The 22,904-nt window shown below is 46.3% G+C and overlaps 1 protein-coding gene across 7 annotated transcripts in view; it reads right to left on the bottom strand.

Annotated features, from left to right (window-relative positions):
- Positions 1-22,904, bottom strand: part of TJP1 (tight junction protein 1) — a 259,464-nt gene that overhangs the window by 141,108 nt on the left and 95,452 nt on the right. Inside the window, exon 1 of one of the 7 annotated variants that reach the window (XM_070775277.1) lies at positions 21,651-21,689. The exons of the other annotated variants lie outside the window; for them this stretch is intronic. Coding sequence (XP_070631378.1) covers positions 21,651-21,674 — 24 coding nt within the window. The 5' untranslated portion in view covers positions 21,675-21,689. Of the gene's footprint in view, positions 1-21,650; positions 21,690-22,904 lie in introns of those variants that run through there. 7 annotated transcript variants of the gene reach the window in all.

Raw genomic sequence — 22,904 nt, forward strand, 5'->3', positions numbered from 1 at the left:
ATCAACAACCCCCCTGGATTATGCAAATAGCCCTGCCTTAAAAATTCTGTACTGCAGCCCTCTGGGGCCATTGCCTCCCCGGCATGGCCCATCTCTCCCTTGAAGTGTCCTCTCTGTTCTTCCTTTCTGTGTGCTCAGTCATGTCCATCTCTTCAAGACCTGTTCTTTCTTTCCTTATTGTTAATAAGCTTTCTTGCAACAGATAAGAACTTATTCTTCTCTGTGTCCTTACCAGGAACTGAGGTCCACGTGAGGAAGGGTCTCCAGACTCGACTACACTAACATAGATACAAAAAAGATAGAGAAGCACCAAAAAGCTATAAACCAGACAGCCAGCCTCTGTGCTGGCAACTGGGGGGTGGTGGCCACAGTAGGGTGGATGGTGGCCCATGAGACAAGTCCACACCCTGATCCACAGGAGCTGGAAAATGTGACCTTGTTTGGAAAAATGGGTCTTTACAGATAAGGATTCTGAGACAGGCGGCTGTAAATCCCGTAAGCGTCTTTCCTTTCACGAGGGAGGCAGAGGAGTTGTGAGGGAAACAGGGAGAAGGGTGTGAAGCCCAGCAGAGGCTGGAGAGCAGAGGCTGCCAGCCTGGCACATCTAGCACTGCCCAGGAACACCAGGCAGCCACCCAGACTGGAAGGGACAAGGGTCAGTCTCTCCTGGCCTCCTGCAGGGAGCGTGGCCCTGCCAAATTCTGGACTTCCAGCCTCTAGGACTGTGTGCTAATTTGTTAGAGCAGTCTCCCTTCAGCAGGAATATAATCCACATACCTGCCAATCAGAGGAAAACATGAAAACCACTATCTTTCAAATTCAGGATAAAATAGTCTCAAGAATACCATAGGGTGGTTTCCTCGGTGGTGAAGAATCTGCCTGCCAATAAAAGAGACGTGGGTTTGATCACTAGTCTGGGAAGACCCTACATGCCTTGGAGTGACTAAGCCTGTGGGCCGCAAGTATACTGAGCCTGTGCTCTAGAGCCTGGAAGTTACAACTACTGAGCCCACGCACTGCAACTACTGAAACTCGAGCACCTAGAGCCTGTGCTCTGCAACAAGAGAAGCCACCTCAGTGAGAAGACAGCACACCGCAACCAGAGAGTAACCCCTGCTCACTGCAACTACAGAAAAGCCCGCACAGCACAAAGACCCAGCACAGCCAAAACTAAATAGATTTTTTAAAAAAAGAATACCTTAGAGCTCTAGCTCACAAAAGTGTGAAAATATGAAACACAGTATCAAGGAATAACTTTAGCCAACTATGCATGGACCTATATGAAAACAAAGAAAAAAGTTAATTACTATTTTCTTAATTATTATTTATACTTGTTTATTTATTTAAGTCAAGAAGTGGGACATGCCCAGCTGCTGAGCAAAGGACTAAACACTGTAAGATGGAAGTTAGTCTCAAGTTTGTTTGACACAATGAGAAAAAAAAAATCCCAAATATATTTTTCAAAGGAATATAAATGACCCCAAAGTACAAATGATATAAAAATCTAGTGATAAAAAAGATTTATGAGGTAAACTGACAGATATGATGATAACAAGACCTGCTGGATACTAGACATGACATAAAGGTATAACTAATAAAACATAAGGAAGAAGCTAAATGGAGCAGAACAGATAACAGAGAAATAAATCCTGTTATATAAGAGAATTAATCTATGGTAAAGCCAGTAACAGGAAAGAGAGTATCAAATCAGTAAGCTTTACAAGGACGAAGGCTGGACCCAGGTAGGGTAGGGTGGGGATGGGGAAGGATTCCTATCCTTGTATCATACAGTATGTGACAATGAACTACACAGGAATTGAAGACAAAGTAAACAAGCCAGAAAGAGTGGGCTTCCTGGGCAGCTCAGCGGCAAAGATTTCGCCTACCAGTGTAGGAGACATAGTCAGACATGAGTGATCCCTGGGTCGGGAAGATCCCCTGGAGAAGGAAATGGCAACTCATTCCAGTATTCTTGCCTGGAGAAACCCACGGACAGAGAAGCCTGGTGGACTACAGTCATTAGGAAAATGCAAATGAAAACCATGATGACACACCCCTTCACAACCACGAGGATGGCTATAATCAAAAAGACCAATAGAAACAAGAGTAGGAGGACACAGAGAAGCTGGACTTCCATGTATCACTGATGGGGATGTAAAATGGCTCAGCTGCTTTAGAGAAAAGTCTAGGAGTTCCTCAAAATGTCAAATACAGAGTTACCAGCAATCCCACACCCAAGAGAATTGAAAACATACACCTCGATAAAAACTTGTAAACAGTTAGAGCAGCATTATGTCACAATAACTGAAGAGCAGAAACAGCACAAACATCCACCAACTGATGACTGAACAAACTGTGGTCTGTTCACACAGAGCAGCCCTAAGAAGGAGCAAAGTGTGGCTGCCACACGAATAAGCCTTGACGACATCATGTTAAATGAAAGAAGCATGACATGAAAGGCCACATACTGCATTAGCTCATCTGTATGAAACACTGGGAAAAGGCAAATCCATAGACTGGTGCTGACAGAGGCTCAAGGGAGGGTAACTCGGGGTGACTGCTAATCACCACAAAGTTCTTTTGGAGTGAAGGAATCCTCCTGGTATTATGAAGTTGTATTTTTATCTTAAACCACGTCATGAAATAAATGTGGGAGCAAAAATTTTAAAATAAAAAGAACAGAAGAATATTTCAACAATCTTTCACTGGGAGAGGTCACCCTTCTAAGCATGACATGGATTAAAGAAATTTTAAAGGATAGATGAATTTAAGTTAATAAAATTTACAAACTTTTACAACACAAGAGACTTCTTGAATGGTTACCGTTAGACTGAAAAGAGGTGGTTACAATTAAAGTTTTTAAAAGGCCAGAGCAGGTGACACCTGAAGGTCTGTCTCCTTCACACGTGGACCCACCCTTGGGACCTGGTCGTGTTTTTCTGCCACATGGACAAGAAAAGCAGAGGAGGCCTTTCTGCAGCCAAACAGAATGAAAGATAGAGGACGGTGTTCAAGTGCCCTGCTCCAGGGGCCTCTGGCCAACATACAGCTTGCCTGTGGCAGCTGGGAGATAATTATGACTGTTTTTTTTTTTTTTTTTTTTGGTTTGTTTTTTTCTTTGGTCACACCACGAAGCCTGTGGGATCTTAACTCCCAACCAGGAATCAAACTCACACCTCCAAGCACCCCCAGCAGCGGAAGCACAGAGTCTTCACCACTAGACTACAAGGGAAGTCCCCATACTGGGTACTCTTAAATAAACAAGCCTGTATTTTCAGTTAGTGGCTTGTAACAAACACTGCCTCATTTCCAAGATTATTATTATTAGAAAGTGTTCTATTATTAAAAGAATGGCCTTATTTCTTTTGTTTATTTTTTGGCTGTGCTGATTCTTAGTCACAGGACACAGAATCTTTAGTTGTGGCATGTGAACTCTTAGTTATGGTGGGGTCTAGTTCCTTGACCAGGGATCAAACCCGGGCCCTCTGCAATGGGAGACTGGAGTCTTAGCCACTGGATCACCAGAAAAATCCTCATTTGTTTTAAAATCTTCTAAGTGTTTACACCTTTGGGGTTTTGTCCAGTGTTTCTGTATTAACATTCCAATTTTAACATTAACAGTGTCATCTTCCTGAAGTCCAACCAGGAAGTCAGCTCTAACATCACACTTGAAAGCACACCAGCTTGCTTCTGGATGGTCTTGTCCGTGGGTCTGTCTTATTTACAGGACCATCTTATTTAGAAAGTCAACTGTTTTGTGCCATACATTTCTCTGTATGGTGGAAATTAATTTTTGGTTGGTTTTTATTTCTACATCTGTGCTCAATCATTTCATGACTTTTTAAAATGTAGTTGAGTTAGTTTCCACTGTACACCAAAGTGATTCAGTTATGTGTGTATGGATATATTTTTTTTGTTCAGTCAGTCGCATCCAAGTCTTTGAGACTCCATGGACTGCAGCACGCCAAGCTTCCCTGTCTTTCACTATCTCCTACAGTTTGCTCAAACTCATGTCCATTGAGCTGATGATACAATCCAATCATCTCATCCTCTGTCATCCCCTTCTCCTCGTGCCCTCAATCTTTCCCAGCATCAGGGTCTTTTCCAGTTAGTCAGCTTTTCACATCAGGTGGCCAAAGGATTGAAGCTTCAGCATCAGTCCCTGCAATGAGTATTCAGGGTTGATTTCCTTTAGGATCGACTGGTTTGATCTCCTTGCAGTCCAAGGGACTCTCAAGAGTTTTCTTCAACACCAGAGTTCGGAGAAGGCATCAGTTCTTCGACGCTCAGCCTTGTTTATGGTCCAACTCTCACATCCATACATGACTAGTGGAAAAACCACAGCTTTGACTATATGTACCTTTGTTAGCAAAGTGATGTCTCTGCTTTTTAATACACTGTCTAGGCTTGTCATAGCTCTTCTCCCAAGGAGCAAGCATCTTTTAATTTCATATATATATATATACACACACACACACACATATATACACATATGCACATGTATACATACATATACATATATATATACATATACATATATATATACATGCAACATTTATATCTATTCTTTTCCAGATTCTTTTCCTTATATGTAATAACAAAATACTGAGTGCACTTCCCTTTGCTACAACGATTTTATAACTTGACAAGAAAATATCTCGGGGAGAAAAACTGATTGCAGGACCTCTTCAAAGATATGCTGGCCACCACCGGAATGAAACCACAAGGACGTGTGTCCCGCTGACACACCCTCTGTCTCTGCCCTGCCTCCAGACCCCTGTCAAGGAGAGGATGACCTCACACCACATCCCCGCCCTGGGGACTGCATCCCTCTCCTGGGGACTGTGTCCCTCCCCTGGAGGATCACATCCCACTTTCTGGCCTCACTCTTCCCGGGAGTCCTTCGTACCCTCAGCTCACTGCCCTCCTCTCCTCCCGTCCCTGTTGCCTGGATCCGGACAGCAAGCTGGAATCACAGGCTCTGCTTTCCACTCATCTTAAGGTCATCCAAGGCACTGTCAGACTTGCACAGCTATACTCACCTACTGAGAGAACATGCCACACTTGCTCCAGGGTAACCCAAGTGTGTGCACTGCAGACAGGACTACTGTTTACTATGAGTCTTGTGGGTGGAACCCTACACATGTTCCAGTCCTGCTGAAGCTGAACCAGGATATGAGAACAGAAGATGCTATATGTACTTTAGAAAAGCTCTCACAGGGATTGAACAAAACAGCTTTCTTGAGATTTGTGTAATTCACATACAAAGACACCGTTTGAAAGTGTACAAACTCGGTGGTTTTTAGTATATTCACAAAGAAGTGCAACTATCACCAGTATCTAATTTCTGAACAATTTCAGGACCCCGTTAAGGACCTCGTTCCAAGTAATCGTCACACCCTACTCTGCTCCCCTTCCCAATCTTCTGCTGCTGCTGCTGCTAAGTCGCTTCAGTCGTGTCCAACTCTGTGCGACCCCATAGACGGCAGCCCACCAGGCTCCCCCATCCCTGGGATTCTCCAGGCAAGAATACTGGAATGGGTTGCCATTTCCTTTTCCATCCCAACCTTCTAGTCCCTGGCAACTACTAATCTATCTTCTGCCTCTGTGAATTTGCCTACTCTGAGTATTTCATATGCATGGAAGGATAGAATATGTGGCCTTTTGTGACTGGCTTCTTTCTCTCACACACACAATGTTTTCAAGGTTCACCCATGTTGCAGCATGTGTCAGTATTCCATTTATTTTCATGTCTGAGTAATATTTTATCATATGGATGTACCACAATCTGTTTACCCATATATCAGCTGATGGACATTGGGGTTATTATGAAATAAAGTTGCTACATGTCTATGTACAAGTTCTTGAGTGAACGTACATTTTCAACTCTTTTATATACATACCCTTAGGAATGGAATTGTTGGGTCACATGGTGACTCTCCCCTTCACGGATCACAGTCTTGTCATGGTAAAGGGACTTATATAATTCAATGCAGCTATGAGCCACGCCGTGCATGGCTACCCAAGAAAGACGGGTCACAGTAAAGAGTTCTGACAAAACGTGGTGCACTGGAGGAGGGAATGGCAAACCACTTCAGTATTCTTGCCATGACTTAGTGACAGTTTTCAGACACAACTTAGCAACTGAACAACAACAACAAAAAAATGGTAACTATACCATGTGATCTATATTAACATTTTTAGGAACTGTAAACTTTTTTACATAGCAGTTGCACTGTTTTACATTCATACCAGCATCCACAGGGGTTCCAGTTTCTCCACTTTTTAGTCAACATTTGTGACTATTTATCTTGATTATAGCCGACCCAGTGGTGTGAAGTGGCATCTAATGTGATATTGATTTGTGTTTCCCTGACAGCCAGTAATGCTGAGCATCACATGCTTGTTGGCCATTTGAATACTTTCCTTGAAGAACTGTTTATTCAAGTCTCCTGTCATTGCTTCTTCATAGCTGACTTGTAAGAGTCTTTTATACTTTCTGGACACCAAGCCCTTAGGAGATGTGTGACATGCACGTATTTCCTTCCATTTCGTGAGTTGTTTTTTCACTTTACTAATGGCGTCCTCTGAAGCACAGAAGTTTGTAACACTGATGAGGTCTAACACATCTGTTTTTTCTTTGGTCACTTCTGATTTTGTTGTCGTATCTAAGAATCCACTGCTTGTTCCAATGTCAGAAAGGTTTAGCCTTGGGTTCTCTTCTCATGATTTAGGTCTGTGATCCACTCTGAGTCAATTTTAGTGTCTGGAGCAAAACAGGGGCCCCAGTTCATGACTCTATATGGGACGTCCATGTGTTGTCCAGCACACACATGGCACTCTAGGTGACCTTGATGGGTACCTCCAGTCAAGAACCACGAAATTCTGGTGGTGGTAGACACATCTAGTACCTTCATTTCATAGATGAGAAATTTTAGGCCCAGAGAGACTGAGGTAAAACTGCTCTGTATTTGGAAAAAAGGAAGTTACAGGAAGAAAGAGAACCTGGTTCCCACTGTTTAGAATTTCACAAACATTGCCATGTTGGAATATAAATACAATGAATCAGAAATAAGCACAGAAACAGGAAGAATGGCACGGGATGGCAACAAAGAGACTGAGTTAACGGGTGATGTAAGCTAAGATGCACCATGCAGCGAGGGTCATTCCAGCAGAAGAAAACTCACTCAGGAAACCACTAGGCTGGGCTGTCACAGCACACACACATAGTCACCTGAGAGGTGGGGCCTTAAACCAGGGCCAACAGGACAGGGAGTGAGAGCAGACAGGATGAAGCCCGGGCAGCTGTGGAGCACTGCATGTCCACGCGGAAGAGGCTCCAGCAGACCAGATCAGGAATCAGTGGCTGGCGACAGGGGTGGTGGGTGCCAGGCAACAGTAGTGGTGGGTCCTAGGCAACAGGAGGCCCTGGAACAGCTCCTGACAGGGGCCCAGTGCAGAGTCCTCAGCCCACCCCCAGGTTTCTGATGCAGCTGGCAGAGAAGTGCTGTTTGGCACCTTTAACACATCTTGACCTCAAATGCCTGCTGGGGGTTAAGGGTGAGGAGAAGCTCTCCGTGGGGCGCTAGAAGCCAGCGCTCCCTCCTCAGGCCTGCCTGGCAGGAGAATCAAGGATGCAGCTGGTCAGGCCCTGTGAGCCTTTCAGTTCACCACCTGGGTCTAGTCTAGAGAGAAATAAGCTGAGGTGGCTCTCGGGGGAAAGTGAGAAAGCAGCTGCTGCCAGTCCTCTGGGGGTGTAGAACCGAAGAGTAAGGCTGGCCTCAGGACCTGGGTGTGTCCCACCCACCCTCCCACCCACCACCTGCTCTCAGGAGAAGGACAAAACCTTTGTTGAATCTGCTGCTTGCAACAGTTTGCACTGCTGGCTCCCAGCCTCCATGGCCAGTCCTTCAAGATGGCGAGTCAACTGTGGTTTCTATTTTCCTGCTGAAGCAAAGTTTCCTTTCCTTACGACATGGCCAGTCCTTCAAGATGGCGAGTCAACTGTGGTTTCTATTTTCCTGCTGAAGGAAAGTTTCTGTCGTTTCCTTACGACAGAAAACTGCGGAAAGTTCTTACCTGTCATTCCCTGAGCAGCGCAGGCTCTTTTAAACTACAGGCTTCAGCTTTTCCAAGGCTGCCTGGACATTTCGAGGGGTTGGTCAGTGATACACTGTTCACTTCCTTTGTCTTCAATTGGTACCTCTCCAAAGATTTCTCTCTCAAGATGAGAAGACGTTCTCTTCTGAAGTCTGCTCACCGCTTCCTTCTTTCAGATCTTTCAGAGCGTAAGCTCCTTGAGGGGAGGGACTGTACCCGGCTTAGGTGCTAAGTCGTGAGTTTAGCAAGGTCCCAGTCTCAGGCCGTGGTCACTACTGAGAACTGCACGGGACACCCACTGTCAGGACAGTTATCTGCAAGTTCTTTTCTGGTCCAGTTGCCTGGAGGCCTCTGGGTCAGGTTCAAGTCAACAGAGCTTTCAACCCAAATCAGGGACACAAAAGACAAGCAACCTAGCATCTGACCCTGAGGTCTCCAGGACCGAGGGGCTGAAGCTCCAGCTGGAGGGGCTGGAGTGAGTCCTGCTCCATCATCGCCATCCCCACTGCACTTATCCGCTGGCCACACAGGCGCTTTCTCTTCAGTTTACATCTGGCTTCCTTTTTCTTTGTCTTACTGGGCACTGAGTGGTAAACACGTCTGCTACTTATCATTCCTTTCAACTTTTTGCTTTACAAACACCTGTATTTTGCTTGTAAATCTCTTCTTTAAAATTGAAACAAAAGTTCTATGATAAGAAGCAAACATTAACTAAATTTAGAAGGCTTAAATTTAAGCCTTTTTTCCTCCTCCTCCAGGAGATATAAGATGGCCTGGCCCTTCCAGGTCTGATGTCAACATTCAGGAAACCATGAGAGCTCACATGAGCTAGGATCTTCCTAATTCACTTGAGCTAGAATCTGCAACTGAGTTTTAACAGGATGAGCAAGATGTAACAGGACCAGGAAACTATTCGAGGACAAGATCAGATGGCTGTTCCTGATTTTAGCTACAGAAGTCAATACCAATCCTCCTGACAGGATAAGAACCACTCTTTCTGCAGCTACCGACAGCAGCAAATGGTAAGATGCTAACCAAGGGCATCTGTGTACAGCCCCGGTGCCCGTCAGACGAAGCGGACAAGCTGCGCATGTTAACCTGAGCTCTGCCTCTCACTCTTCTCCATCCTGTTGAAGATTCTACTCTGCCGGGTCTGGTGCAGCCTCAACACACACTTCTCCCCACAGAGTAGGCTGTGGCTTCCCTCAGCTTCAGGGTGACTGTAACATGGAAAGAAACTTGCAATATCCATAAGAACTGGGGGCCCTTCATAATATGATCATCTTTAGCAGTACATCTGTATTTGTAAAAAGTATTGTAATAGATATTTGACAGATGAATGAAGGTACACAGACATGGTGAAGAATCTGGAGCCACGCTGCACACCTAGAGGAAGACCAATCTGCATCTGTCAGTTAGCGGGGCGAGAGAAGATGTACACACACCCGGCAGCACCTCACATGAGGCCTGAGCCAGGTACCATCACCAACACCAGACAAGAGGTGGATCTGGCCCTCCAGAGCCTTAACAGCTGCTGCAGAACGTAGAAGAGGAGTGAAGGAGCAGACAAGAGAGACAAACAGGGAAGCTAAAAAGGCAGAAGCAGCTTGTTGAAGGGGGCCTTCCCACGTAGCCCAGTGGTAAAAACCCACCTGCCAATGCAGGAGACATAGGTTTGATCCCTGGGTCAGGACGATCCCCTGGAGGAGGCAATGGAAATCCACTTCAGTATTTTTGCCTGGGAAATCCCACGGACAGGGGAGCACGGCAGGCCGCAGTCCATGGGGTTGCACAGAGTCGGACACCACCGAGCGTGCACACACACACAGGGATCTAGTCTCATGACCAGGCTCTGCCGAGTGGGAGGCACACACGGTCTCCGAGAGAAGTCCCTGCCCTTGGCTGTTAGTGACACAGAAACAAACCTGCAGATAACAACTGGAGACGCATTCTTCCATCACAGGCCCTCAGAAGAAAGGAAACACAGAGCCGACATAAATTTGATGTAAACACAGCTTTAAGAATTTTTTTCTTCTCCTTTTGGTGATGTGACACCTTCTCCTTTTCAAAAATAGCAGCATATTAATTCTCTGTTACCTCTACTCTGTGGAATCTGCCTGTATGTCTGGCATGACTTTCTCCCATGCACCCGAGTCTTGCCCCCTACCTCCCTGCCCCTTCTGTAACACCCACCTGAATTTCAACACATTTTTCCCTCACAAATGGAGCATTAGCTTAAGTCACTGACTATATTTAGAGCCCATCTTCACCCTCACTGAACATACAGGGTAGTTGCCATAATGGTTCTGGTTGTTTATGAAGAGAAACCATCCATTTCCATCAGTACGTTTAACTACATCATTTGTGTGCTGCAACACGGCTTTGACAGATGCAAGGGGAGGGGGGTGAAATGTCCAGGCCAGTGGGAACACAAATGACCAGCATTCTTCACCTTATTATGTGAACTCCCCGCACAGCAGGCTATGTGGAATTCGTGTGGGATCTTATTTACTATATTACAAAAGCTGCCCTTAGCGTATGTTTTCTGCGGGACAAAAACAAACAGGCTGCTCTCATAGAAGTCAAATGTCAGATCAGAAAATAGTCTGGAATGTTTGGAAAGCATTCCAGTGCTTTGGATCCACTGAAGACTACAGCGTGTCCTTCACGACAATAAACTGATGGAGGGGAAAGGCACGTTCAGTAAACACAGATGCCTCTGGTTGGGAGTGAGCCATCAGGAGGAGAGGTCCAGTGGCTGTCCTCAGCCGAGCCTGCCAGGGAGGCCGTGGGCTGGGGGCATGGGACCTCAGGGAGGCAGCATCAGGAGCCCCCAGCCTCACAAGGAAGGAGAAGAAAAGGGGGGAGGAGGGAGGAGGAGGAGGACAGGTCACTAGGGTCCTGTCCTGTCTGTGTGGGGACCCAGAGTTGCCTGTGTATCTGTGCTCCCTGAGACCTTCCCAAAAGACCAACCAAACTAGACTCAAGACATTTATTCAGAACACTTAAGATCAATTCTGTGGGGCTTCCCCTGGCTCATCAGTGAAGAATCCACCTGGAATGCAGGCGACTCAGGAGATGTGGGTTTGATCCCTGGGTCAGGCAGATCCTCTGGAGGAGGAAATGGCAACCCACTCCAGTATTCTTACCTGAAGAATCCCACGGACAGAGGAGAGGAGTCTGGCAGGCTACAGACCATGGGGTCACAAAGAGTCAGACATGCCTGAAGCAACTGAACACACACGCACACAAAATCAATCATGTACCACATCAACCGTATGAAGTGGAACGAGTGATTCCTGATGGGCACCAAAGCTGTCCTGGACACAAGAAACCTCTGCCATCTAAGCTGAGCAATGCCCAGATAAGTCGTGCTGGCTGTCTGGCCCATATTAGAACCTGGTCTTTAAGTGTAAAAGCCAAGGGCAACAATGAACAAGAAACCAACTGAAAAAATGAATGACCTACCTGAGGACCATCACAAGAGGGGACAAAGGCAAAACTGTAAAGGCACCTGTTGGATGTCCAAGCATGGTCCCTGGAGAAAAGGCCTGCCTGCCTCCACACCCGCTCAGCCCACGCACTTGGGCAGGAGAACAGCACTTCCTTCCCTCCCACGGTAGGCTCAGAACGCGGCCCTCCACTCCTCCCACAGGAGAAGGAGAGGGCATGTACTCCCTTGAGACTGTCTTAGTGTGTAAAGTATGTGTTTTGAAAACATTTCCAAGTAGAATTAGTAGAATTTTTGAGTGCCAGCTCCTAGCTGCTTCTCTGTGATTTTCTAGGCATTCAGCATCAGCGGTCAGTTCTAAGAACCACTGGTCAGTCATAAGGCTGCTAGCCCAGCATGGGGGCTGTACGGAGGCTCAGAACAGGACATAGGAATGGTTGAGGGGAGGCTTCACTCCCTTCTTTGCCTTTCCCGGTGTTCTAGAGTCTACACAAGCTCTGAGACCAGGCCCCGCATGTGTCCAGTCCTGAGGTCGAGGCCCAGCTCCAGGGGCGCCATCAGTGAAACAGAGTCTGGTGCTCCTCTGTGTCTCCCACCAAGTTCAGTGTTCGCACAGACCATCACCCTATAAACACTGAAAGAGAGAAGGAAAGAGGGGAAGAAAATCGAGAGAATGAAACAGCCAATCGAGTCTGGCATCAACAGACAGTAGCTTCCCCAATATTTGTTGAAAAAATGAATCCCCTAATAAGGTAAACAGCCCAAATTCAATTTTTTAAAACTTCCTTTATAGACTGGTTCTGAGGACCTAAGAGAAAGATTTTGCTACTGCTAACAAACTTTGCAAAAAGAAAAGTTTTCACAATGGGAAAACAAAATTTTGGGGAAAAAAAGTAATGAGTAGGAACTAGCTCTAGCAGATAATAAAACATATTATGAAGTTTCAATATCAATACAGTTTGGAGTTGAAAAAGAAACAAAACAGATGACTGGATCACAAAAAGGATTAACATACATGAGAGAATTTAATTTATGATAAAGGTGCATGCGTACACGTAAGTTGCTTCAGTTGTGTCCAAGTCTTTGCAACCTCATGGACTGTAGCCCACCAGACTCCTCTGTCCATGGGATTCTCCAGGCAAGAATACTGGTGTGGGTTGTCTTGTCCTTCTCTAGAGGATCTGCCTGATCCAGAGGTCAAACCCATGTCTCCTGCGGCTCCTGCACTACAGGCAGATTCTTTACTGCTGAGCCACCAAGGAAGCCCATGATAAGGGTCTATCATTATAAATATAGGATTTCAAGAAAAGAGATCACTTAGGACTTCCGTGGTAGTACAGTGGCTAAGACTCTCACTCCTAATGCAGGGGGCTTGGGTTGACCCCTGGTCAGGGAACTACCACCCACATGCCACAACTAAGACCCCATGCAGTCAAATAAATAAATAAAAGATCACTCAATCAACGTGTGTAAATGTAACCAGGAAGCTATCTGGAAAAAACAAAGCCAGACTCCCTCATGCTTTACACCACAATTAATCTTAGACAAATCAAAGGTTCTAATGATGCAAACACGAAGCATAAGAGGAAGCCTGGGAGAACAGTGAGGATGTGCATCATCTCAAGGCCGGAAGAATGATCTCTTTTTGGGCAGGACATAACCTCAGAACCAAACAACAAACAGGGAAGACATTAGTGACAAGACACAAAGGGTAACTTCCTTATTTTAGAAAGTGCTCATATGGACAAAAATAAATAAAGCAACAGAATAATGGGGAAGGTATCAGAAAATTCATGGGAAGAGAAATACACATCTCAAAAACAAAAATCAGAAGATGCTTGACTTCACACATATTTAAAGAGGTAAAACAAATAATGAGACACTGTTCATTTTACCCTTCACACTGCAAACAGTGGAGAGGGCCTGGAATGAAGCAGAGACACCATGGAGGGGAGTACACATTAAATGCAGTGTTTCTGGGGACTGTGGCAATATTTACCCAAATGTAGAGAACATCCATCTCAGCACGCCTGGGCCACAAAGAATCTGCCCTACACACACATCCCCTCAGAGAGCTGCTCTAGGGCCAAGGGTGCAGCAGCAGCAGTACTGTCTCCTGGAGACACCCTGCACTCAGGTTCAGCCCCATGACCGAGGACACCGTCGGGGCCCTCCCGACAGTCCCGGACACCCTGTGCAGACAGCTCGCCAGGCTCCAGTGCCCCATCTTTCCTATCTAATATTACACAGCCCACACCAGGCATACAAAGTAACATTTGTTGAATAAATGAACAAACGGGTGAGTGAACGTGTCAATAAGGCAAATTAAATTAGCTAGCTAGAAATACAAGTGGGCAGATGAGAGACAGGACTGAAACACAGGGGAGAGGCTAAAAAGTAAGAACTTTACAACAGTTCTCTAATGAATTTAACATGACTGGTGTGTAAAGCAACTTTTATATTAAGGGTGCAAAACCATGTTACAATAATATACAGAGCAGCAAGAGTAGACAGTAACAGTCTCACACAAGGGGCAGGCTGGGCGAGATGGGGGTGAAAACAGACTCAAGCTCTGGAGACGAGTTTGTTAAATAACCATGTTTCTGTAAACAGGCTGCTAGATTTATCGAGCCCCCGGGAAACTCTCTGGAATGAGCACAGAAAATGCTGCTGCTGATTAGCCCTCCTAGCTGGCGGCGGAATGCTGACCTACAAGGGAAAGGCTTGCCCTCTAGATTTTACATAACATGCCCTTATCAACTCCCAGCCAGGACTGTCCCCCCAGGACATGAGGAAGGGGACCCTCCTTCTGAGTAAAAGCCTGTTCTCTCAGAGCCTGCTGCCCACCAGAAACTGGTCATCCACACTTGCCTGCTGATCAGAACGGATCACTGTACACTGAGGGCAAGGAAAAGGACAAGGAAGGATGGGGAAATTAACACAACAAAGGGAGGAAATCAGGGCCATGCGTGTGTGACCACCTGCCCCAGGTCACAGGGGACCTCGGGGCAGCAAGGCAGGTCCTCTACCCACAGCAGGGCCTTCTCCAGCCACCTGAGGGCTAGTAGCTCCAGCGGCAGGGAGGCGCCGTGCCCAGCAGGTCCCACTGAATCCTGCTCAGTGTCTTCACTTGACAAAGGAAAGGAAAGCAGTTCCTACAAAGAGGACACTGCCCTCACTCAGAGCTAATAACTGAAGCATCCAGCTACGACTCCAGGCTCAGGTTAACCAGCTCTGGGGCTGTTTCCCTGACAGTTCTGAAAAAGAACTCAAAGCAGGAAATGGAGTCAGAGAGAGATGGAACTTCCAGTCTTGTGAGAGTAACAGTAAAATGAGCAGACTGTAATGACCTTAAGGAGCACTGTGAAATAGGGAAGTGTCTGCCGCTGGTTTTCTGGCTGTGGTGGCCAATCTCCAAGGGCGACACCCACACGACCCCCACGTTCTTCCCACAGAGATACCCCCACCTCCTGAATGCAGTGACGTGGAGCCCTATGACCTCTGAGGCTGAATTCTGAAGAAGCCTGGCAGCTTCCATCTCTGGGGCACCTGCCCTGGGAGGAAGCCTGACACTCAACCCAGAGGGCACTCGAGAGGCATCGTGGACACCCAGCCCAGGTCCACAGGAGCCCTGCCCCACCCCAGCTGACCACCAGCCCAGGGCAGACCCTGGGGAGAACCGAGGTGAACAAGAGACAAGTCAGCAAGGTCTGGGGTGGGTTCCTATCCAACAACAATCACACAACGGCAGGTACCCATGGTGTGATAAGCCCAGAAGTAGACTTCATGCTCTAAGACGTGAGAAATGCAAACCAAATAGGTTAATAAACAATGACTGTGCTTTTACACTGCTTCTTTGAATGGAAGACCTCAGAAATGCTTCTCTATTTCTGAGGTCTTTCGAAGGAGCGCAGGTCTGAACACAACAGCAGCACCAAAGCGGGGAGGAAGGCTGGGGGCCGAGTGGACAGCGACGGTGACCACAGGGGACCCAGGAGGCCGCAGCTGAAGGGCACAGGACAACACTTAACTTTCCATCGGAAACACCTCAGCCCTGCTGGTTACTTCTCTTACAAATTCTGGACTGTTCTAGGGTTAGAGAGGAATTTATACTGTGAGCATAAGTGTGCTTGCACTGTCTAACTATGGGACGAAATCTTTTTTTCTGTACTTTCTCAAGAGTTCTACCTCTTTTTTTTAGACTTACACCTTACTGTGTTTCAAAGAGAGATGATTATGAAGGACTGTAAATTCACATTCAGATTTAAAATAGAAAACAAAGATGAAAGCACAGACTAGAACAGAAAAAACAAACAAAGCACAATTCAAGGATAGAGTAACCAAAACACGTTTCAGACCCTGGAGAAAGTAGGTACTTTGGGTCAGGTTCTAGGGGTATCTCACCCTCCACAAGCAATTGAGTCCCCCAGTTCCTGAGCCAAGTCCCTCCTGCCACTCAAACTGAAATGGGCCTCACAGGATGCGTGGGGCCTGGAAGAAAGCTGTGGAAGAGCAGGTGCCCATGAAGCCACAGGCACACACACTTGGGGCCCTGGCAGGGAGGGGCAAGGCCCCAAGCCCAGGAACTTCCAGCAGCTTTGAGTTTTTCTTTTCATGTCTATTTGGCAAAGGAATTTCTTTTACAAACAGACCAACCCACTGTGTTTTTGCCAATGATACTAAACACGTGTGTGACATTTTCTCAGTCTTTCAGGCTTAAAACATTAATTGCGGATATTAGTGGTTCCCAGATTCAAAGGAGACATCATTTGATGTTAAAACCTAATTTAGAAGCTAGAAACACCTAGGGGAAGATCAAACAGGTAGATCCTGCTCCCAGGCCCAGTGGCCACCACCCATCCTGTGTGAAAGCAAACTACTCTGTTTGGGGAGTTGGCCCCTCTCATGAATCAAATTTGGCTTCCCTGGTAGCTCAGCTAGTAAAGAATCTAATGTCAAATTAGAGACAAAGAATCTAGTAAATCAAATTAGAGACATAGAATATAGAAGACTGTTCACTTATGATGAAGGCAATGTTTGCTAGTCCCGTGGACAGCAAGGAGATCAAACCAGTCAATCCTAAAGGAAAGCAACCCTGAATATTCATTGGAAGGACTGATGCTGAAGCTGAAGCTCCAATGTTTTGGCCACCTGACATGAAGATCCAACTACTAGAAAAGACCCCGATGTTAGTAAAGACTGAGGAGGAGGAGGAGAAGGGGACGACAACAGAGGATGAGATGGTTGGTTAGATGTCACAATGGATAAGAGTGTGAGCAAACTCTGAGAGACAGTGAAAGACAGGGAAGCCTGGCATGCTGCAGTCCATGGGATTGCGAAGAGTCAGACATGACTTAGTGAGCAACAACATTTGCCATGCTTGGTGTGCTTCTTCAATGTCACGCTTCCATGTTCTCATGGAGCAGATATCAAGCCCGGGTCTCCCTTTCTCTCAGCAGGGTGTAAAGGTGACTCCACCTGCCTAGCGAGACCCTGGCCACTTCCTAGGGGATGGACCACAAAGGTATGCTGCTCCAGATAAACCTAGAAGGCCTATACCGTAAATGCAACTGCCGATCATCAGAGAATGTTTTGCTGAGAACAGAAATATATCAGTGCTGCACACAGTGCAGCAATGGACAAGCTCCCACCCCTGAGGCTCAAAGTCCATATCAGAACAAAACAAGAGACAGAAAGGAGGGCAGCTTTCCCCGGCCACCTCCTCCTCTCCCCCAAAATGTGCCACCCATGGGGATGTCCTGGTCATGAAGCTTAATGCACAGACAGGGATGACAGGCCACATTCTCCTTGGGTCCCCATCTCAGTGTCACCACCATCACAGCAGTGACAGAGAGGGGGTGCAGCCACATGAATAAAACAAGAAGGGCCTGTTCTGAAGCCACATGGGGCCTGCATCCTGGCTCCTCTCTGGGAAGGAGGGTGATGGGTGAGAATGGCCTGCAGGGTGGGTGGGCCTTGTGTCACCGATGGGGTTGCAGGGCCCAGCAAAGTCCCCACTCCACACTGTCGGAACCAATCAGGCCCTCAGCTCACTGGAAGCTGCTCGAAGAGCAGTAGGGGGAGGAGGGGGACCCCACCAGCATGCCCCAGTCACGGGGCGCAATTGTCGGCAGCCCTGACACAGCCTGCAGCAGCCAGAGACAATGCCAGGGCATGGCAGGAATGTACCCAATTATGAAAGAGGAGAAACCTCAGCAAATTGTTGTCTATGCTCTTTCTGAGCTGACAGAATGGCGTTACAATGAGCCAGGAATGGCCAGTCTCTCAAAATCCAAGTTAATGAAATTTTCTAAAACCAGTAAAAACTAGTAAAATCATCCTTTTCAACAAATGTAGGATTAAGCATTCTTATTTGTTGGCAAATCTGATCGTTGAGCTTTTGAGGCAAAAAGTCCAATTCAGCTCCTTATTAAATGAGGAATGGCTTTTAAACATGACTGCTTAACGAGCTGCTGTATCAGAAATGGCAACCCACGCCAGTATTCTTGCCTGGAGAACCCGATGCACAGAGGGAGGGCTATAGTCCATGGGCTCACAAAGAGTCGGACACAACACTTTTCACCAGTATTACAGCTATTAATATACTTGCTGCTTCTAACGACATGTGTATGTATTACACACACAAACATCATATAAAAGTACTACCTACTTGATTCTGACATGCATATGTATAAAACAGGACCATTTTACGATCACAAAAAGCAAATACACCCATGAGAACGACATTAAAGGGAGTTGGATTTCCACTCCCTTTCTTGGTGGTAAGCAGCATTCACTGCTGTCTATTCCTCACTGGGGCTGCAGCCCAAAACCTTGTCCAGACTGAAGGGATCTGTTACTTAAGAAACTCTTCCTTAAAGTGGATGCCCCCCAAAGTGCCCACCTGTCAGGCACTCGCAGACCCTCACAAGAGGCAAGGAGTGCCACATCTAAGTCCAGCCAACCACTGTGGAACTGAAGCTGACCTTCCACTCCGGCCCAGTAAGCGTGTGCCCCAGGGGAACTGGGCCTCCAGAGAACTCAGCACAATCCTGACACCCAGCGTACCTGTGGATACAAATGTGAGAACCCCTCATACCTGCTCTGAGGGGTCGGGACCCTGCTAGGGGCAGAGCCACACGTTTATGAGGACAGAAACACATGAGAGGCCCAAGGAGCCAGTGCACTCACAAAGCTGGAGTTTCAGTTCATTCAAGTTACCGCACTCATCCCTTCCTTCTGCTGCTTTTCTGTACAGTACATCCATTCCCCCTCTGCTTCAGTGTGGCACACTCAACCCTGACCTTAACTAGCTCAGGACCTTCCTCTCATCAAGGTTCACTGTTTTTACTGTTTCATGTAAAATAATAACAGACGTAGAAGATTTTAGAGGATTTGACTTCACATTTGACTCCAGGACATAAAACTGGAAGATCATTTCTTTTAAAAACAAATCCTTTCACTTTTTAAATTAAAATTTGCCTGTTTTACCTAAAAGTATGGTTTCTTAAGAGCCAGTAAATTGTGACTTATTGAGAGCAATGTAAACTGACTTGATCTCCACGGGCAGCCAGGACTTGCCCAGATCCACGAACTCCTGGAAGGAGTTGAGATGGAGGCTCAGATGAGTACTTTGCTTTTAAGGTACTGATACACTCTCATCTCACACAACAGGTCACAGTTGAGTCTACAACCACCACCTGTCCTTAGAGCAGAGATGAGCACTTAGAGGAAGTCTCTGCAGGCATCTTCTGAAAGGTCCCCACAATTACAGAGTCCACAGCATGAGTGATTTCTGATCACGCACGTCAGTGGCTGAAATGAAAAACAGTCTCCCTTTTGTATGTCTCTGTTTCCGCATTTGTTTGCACAACATTCCTGTTCGGCCTGGGCCAGCAGGGAAACTGGTGTGGGAGGAGGGCTGGCTGGGGGTTCGTGCACGCACCGGAGCAAGTGACCTGCACGTTGACTAGTGCCCTGGCCTCCCCAGCACCCTCTCCCCCACACATTCCTACACAAGGGTTACAGCAGGATAAAGAGAACAACAAATACCATGTTAGCAGGCGAGCAGCATCTCAGAAAGGCAGGAAGACAAGCCCTGGGGCTGATCTGTGTCCCCTCCTGCTCTCATGCTGCACACCCGCCCCCCCCCCCCCCCCCCCGCCACCTCCACAAGGTGTCTCCAGGACTCACCACCTCCCCTAGGGCCAACACACTGGGGCCAGATTCTCCACCGCCTTTTTTTTCCTCTCTTGAATATTTTCCTTAGATGTGTATTTCTCATGGGCTTCCCAGGTGTCTCAGTGGTAAAGGATCTGCCTGCCAATGCAGGACACACTGGAGACATGGGTTTGATCTCTGGTCAAGAAGATCCCCTGGAGAAGGAAATGGCAACCCACTCTCCAGTATTCTTGCCTGGAGAACCTCACAGACAGAGGAGCCTGGTGAGCTACAGTCAACGGGGTCACAAAGAGTTGGACATGACAGAGTGACTGAGTGCACACCCACAGATTTCTAATGCTACATTAATGATTTAATTAGGCCAATCAATTTTCAGTGATTTAAAACTAAATCTTGGTGTTCTAGGAAATGTGTCTCTGGGCAAAGCCATCTGGTCATCAGCATCAACACCTTCCTCTTCCTATTTCAGGGACAGGACCCCAATATCCGCATGTGATCTGGACCAAGTGACAAAGTCAGCCCCTGTATCACAAACACATTCATCTTGTTAGCTACTCTGAAACATGTTAAATATTGTTTTAAGAAAACAATTGTTTCTCATTAATAGAGTTAATTTCAAAATTACACAAGCTTTTACTACAGAGTTACGCTGAAACACATTGATTATTGTTTTAAGAAAACAATCACGTCTCATTAATACAGAGTCAATTTCAAAATTACACAAGCTTTTACTACATTTATTGCTTTCGTCTCCACCACATTCTCAACTATTTCTTTCTTGGTGCAATTAACTGCAACAGTTGATTCAACCATTTCTCTGTGTGTATGTACATTCAGGTTTTTTTGTCTTTAATAACAAAGCAATAATACTAGTTGTAATAATAAAAACAGCAGTGACCTTGTCCATGGTCTTTTGCATCCTTTGCAGCCAGGTAGTCCAATGCAGTGGGTAAGGAGGTAAAGCTTTAGAGCTCCATTACCTGCGCTCACATCCTTCCAGCATCACTGCTGAACCAAGGACAAGCAACAGACTTTCTGCTTGGTTTCCTTCTCTGCTCACCTGCGGTGATACAAACTGACAGACACAGCATCTCATCTACAAAGGCTTTATCCAGCCAGAATTCATCTCCTGTTGTGAGAGCAGATGCAGATTTGACCTACAACTTGCATACCTTTCGCCCCTATTCAGGAAGCTTTGGATATTTAGTAGTAATTCCCAGATAAATCAGTGAGATTTAAAAAGTGTTTCTGGACAGTAAAGTCTGACACCCTTGCCTCAGCCCAAGCCGGCCTGAAGCTGCCCCACAGCACCGACCAACAGACCAAGGAAGTGAGCCCTTGCATGGGGCCAAGTCCCACCATGTGCTCTGCTTGTCTGTCTGTGTTGTGGTTTGGGGGAGGGGAAAGAGGTGTCAGCGGACTCACAGATACACCACAGCACAGACCTTGAACATGACATGACTCTCCGGTCCCCATCCTCAGCATTAGCAAGAAAAGACTTCCTGGTCGAACCTGGAGAACCTTTCCAAGATGACTTTGTGACGTTCATCCTAAATCATTAGGTAACAACGCACTCAACAGGCTGCAGGAAAGGGGCCACACAGTGACCAGGAGGCACGTGGTTATCAGGCACAGAGGATGGGAGGGGGACCACAGTTAAAGTTGTAACTGGGCTTAAATACAAAATCCCCAAGAGATTTAGGTGGTGGATTAAAGCTGAAGAGCAACCATCCACAAAGTTCCACCTCCGCCCCACCCCCCACCCCACCTAACCACCCTCCCCACAATCACAATCACAGGTACAATTCATGTGACCAATAAAGGTTAAAACACTAACCACAAGGAAACCTGTTGGATCAATCTGGTGGAGGGATTTTAAGTCACTAGGAAAAGCAAACAGACCCAAGATCAGACCAACCTCCTTGTCCAGTGGCGACGTCATCACTGTGGAATGCCTCCTGACTGCTGTCGGGGCTTCTTTCAGCTTTCTGATGCTGCCACTCCTAGGGCTTCAGTGGGAGGAGTGCTCACATGACTAAGGCACTCAAACTCTTTCAAAATGGTTCTGAAAGAACTGATGTAATTAATGAAAAGACATGCCTCTCCTTGAGTTCCAGGACTTCTGCTCCCGCTGGGAAAGACAGTCTGGTAAATCTGCTTCCAATGCTAAGATGCAGAGACCCCAGCATGTGGAATACAGTCTACAGCCCACTGAAGTCTACCTGCTTCCTCCAACTAATGTCAAAGAAATTCAACTTAGAATCTAATAAAAGAAAAAACATCTCTTTCAAGCGGTGGGCTTGCCTGAGGACTTAAGAGAATGCTGGGTCCACTTCCTGTGGCCCTGGACAGCCTGCAAGGGCAACTCTCAGGGCGGGGCTTGAGGCGGCTTGTGCACAATGCCCGAGAATGCGGGGAATGCAGACCGTCCCTCTGTGTTCTCTGTCACTCTGAACTGTTCATATTACTAAACAACCTCTATTTTCTTCTCAGTCCAGGACAACTTGTGATTCATGACTGAGGCATAAGATGACACAACAATCTCACACATTCCTTGCAGCAACCCATCTCCTTACAGCCCCCACACACAACTTTTCAGTGGTACAATGGTGGGGTTTTCCCTTTTAATCCTGACATCATTTATTCTATCAGTGCCATTTAATACAATGACCATGTAACACAGAAGAAAAAGAGGTACTTTGAGAAAGGGTTTCATTTCTGCCTCTAAATATAAGGCTTTTTCTTCCTTTCTTTTCCAGAGGAAAAAACCTAGTGATAAAAGAATTGCATTTTAAAGAACAGTGACTATATAAATCTTTTAGAATTTGTGCATATATTCTATTCATCAAATATTTACAGCTCAATGAAATGAAGGACAAGACAAATTATACATGAAGCTTGATTGCCTCATATGTTTGGGGGTAAAATTATTAAAACCGTGGTCCATGGCTATATTTGTAAAGTCCCCTATACGTGAATGAGTTCCATCCTGAGAGCACAATTGTCCTAAGTCCAACAAAGTTAGCCTAGGTACCCAACTAACATAATCGGCTATATAGTACAGTACTGTAATAGTTTATAATACTTTCCACACAAATAATATATAATAAAGAAACACAAAAAATAAAACATTTTTAATCCTACAGTACAGTACCTTGAAAAGTACAGGAGT

This window comes from Bos indicus, chromosome 21 (assembly GCF_029378745.1).
Source record: "Bos indicus isolate NIAB-ARS_2022 breed Sahiwal x Tharparkar chromosome 21, NIAB-ARS_B.indTharparkar_mat_pri_1.0, whole genome shotgun sequence".
In the NCBI taxonomy this organism is placed as follows: Eukaryota; Metazoa; Chordata; class Mammalia; order Artiodactyla; family Bovidae; genus Bos; species Bos indicus.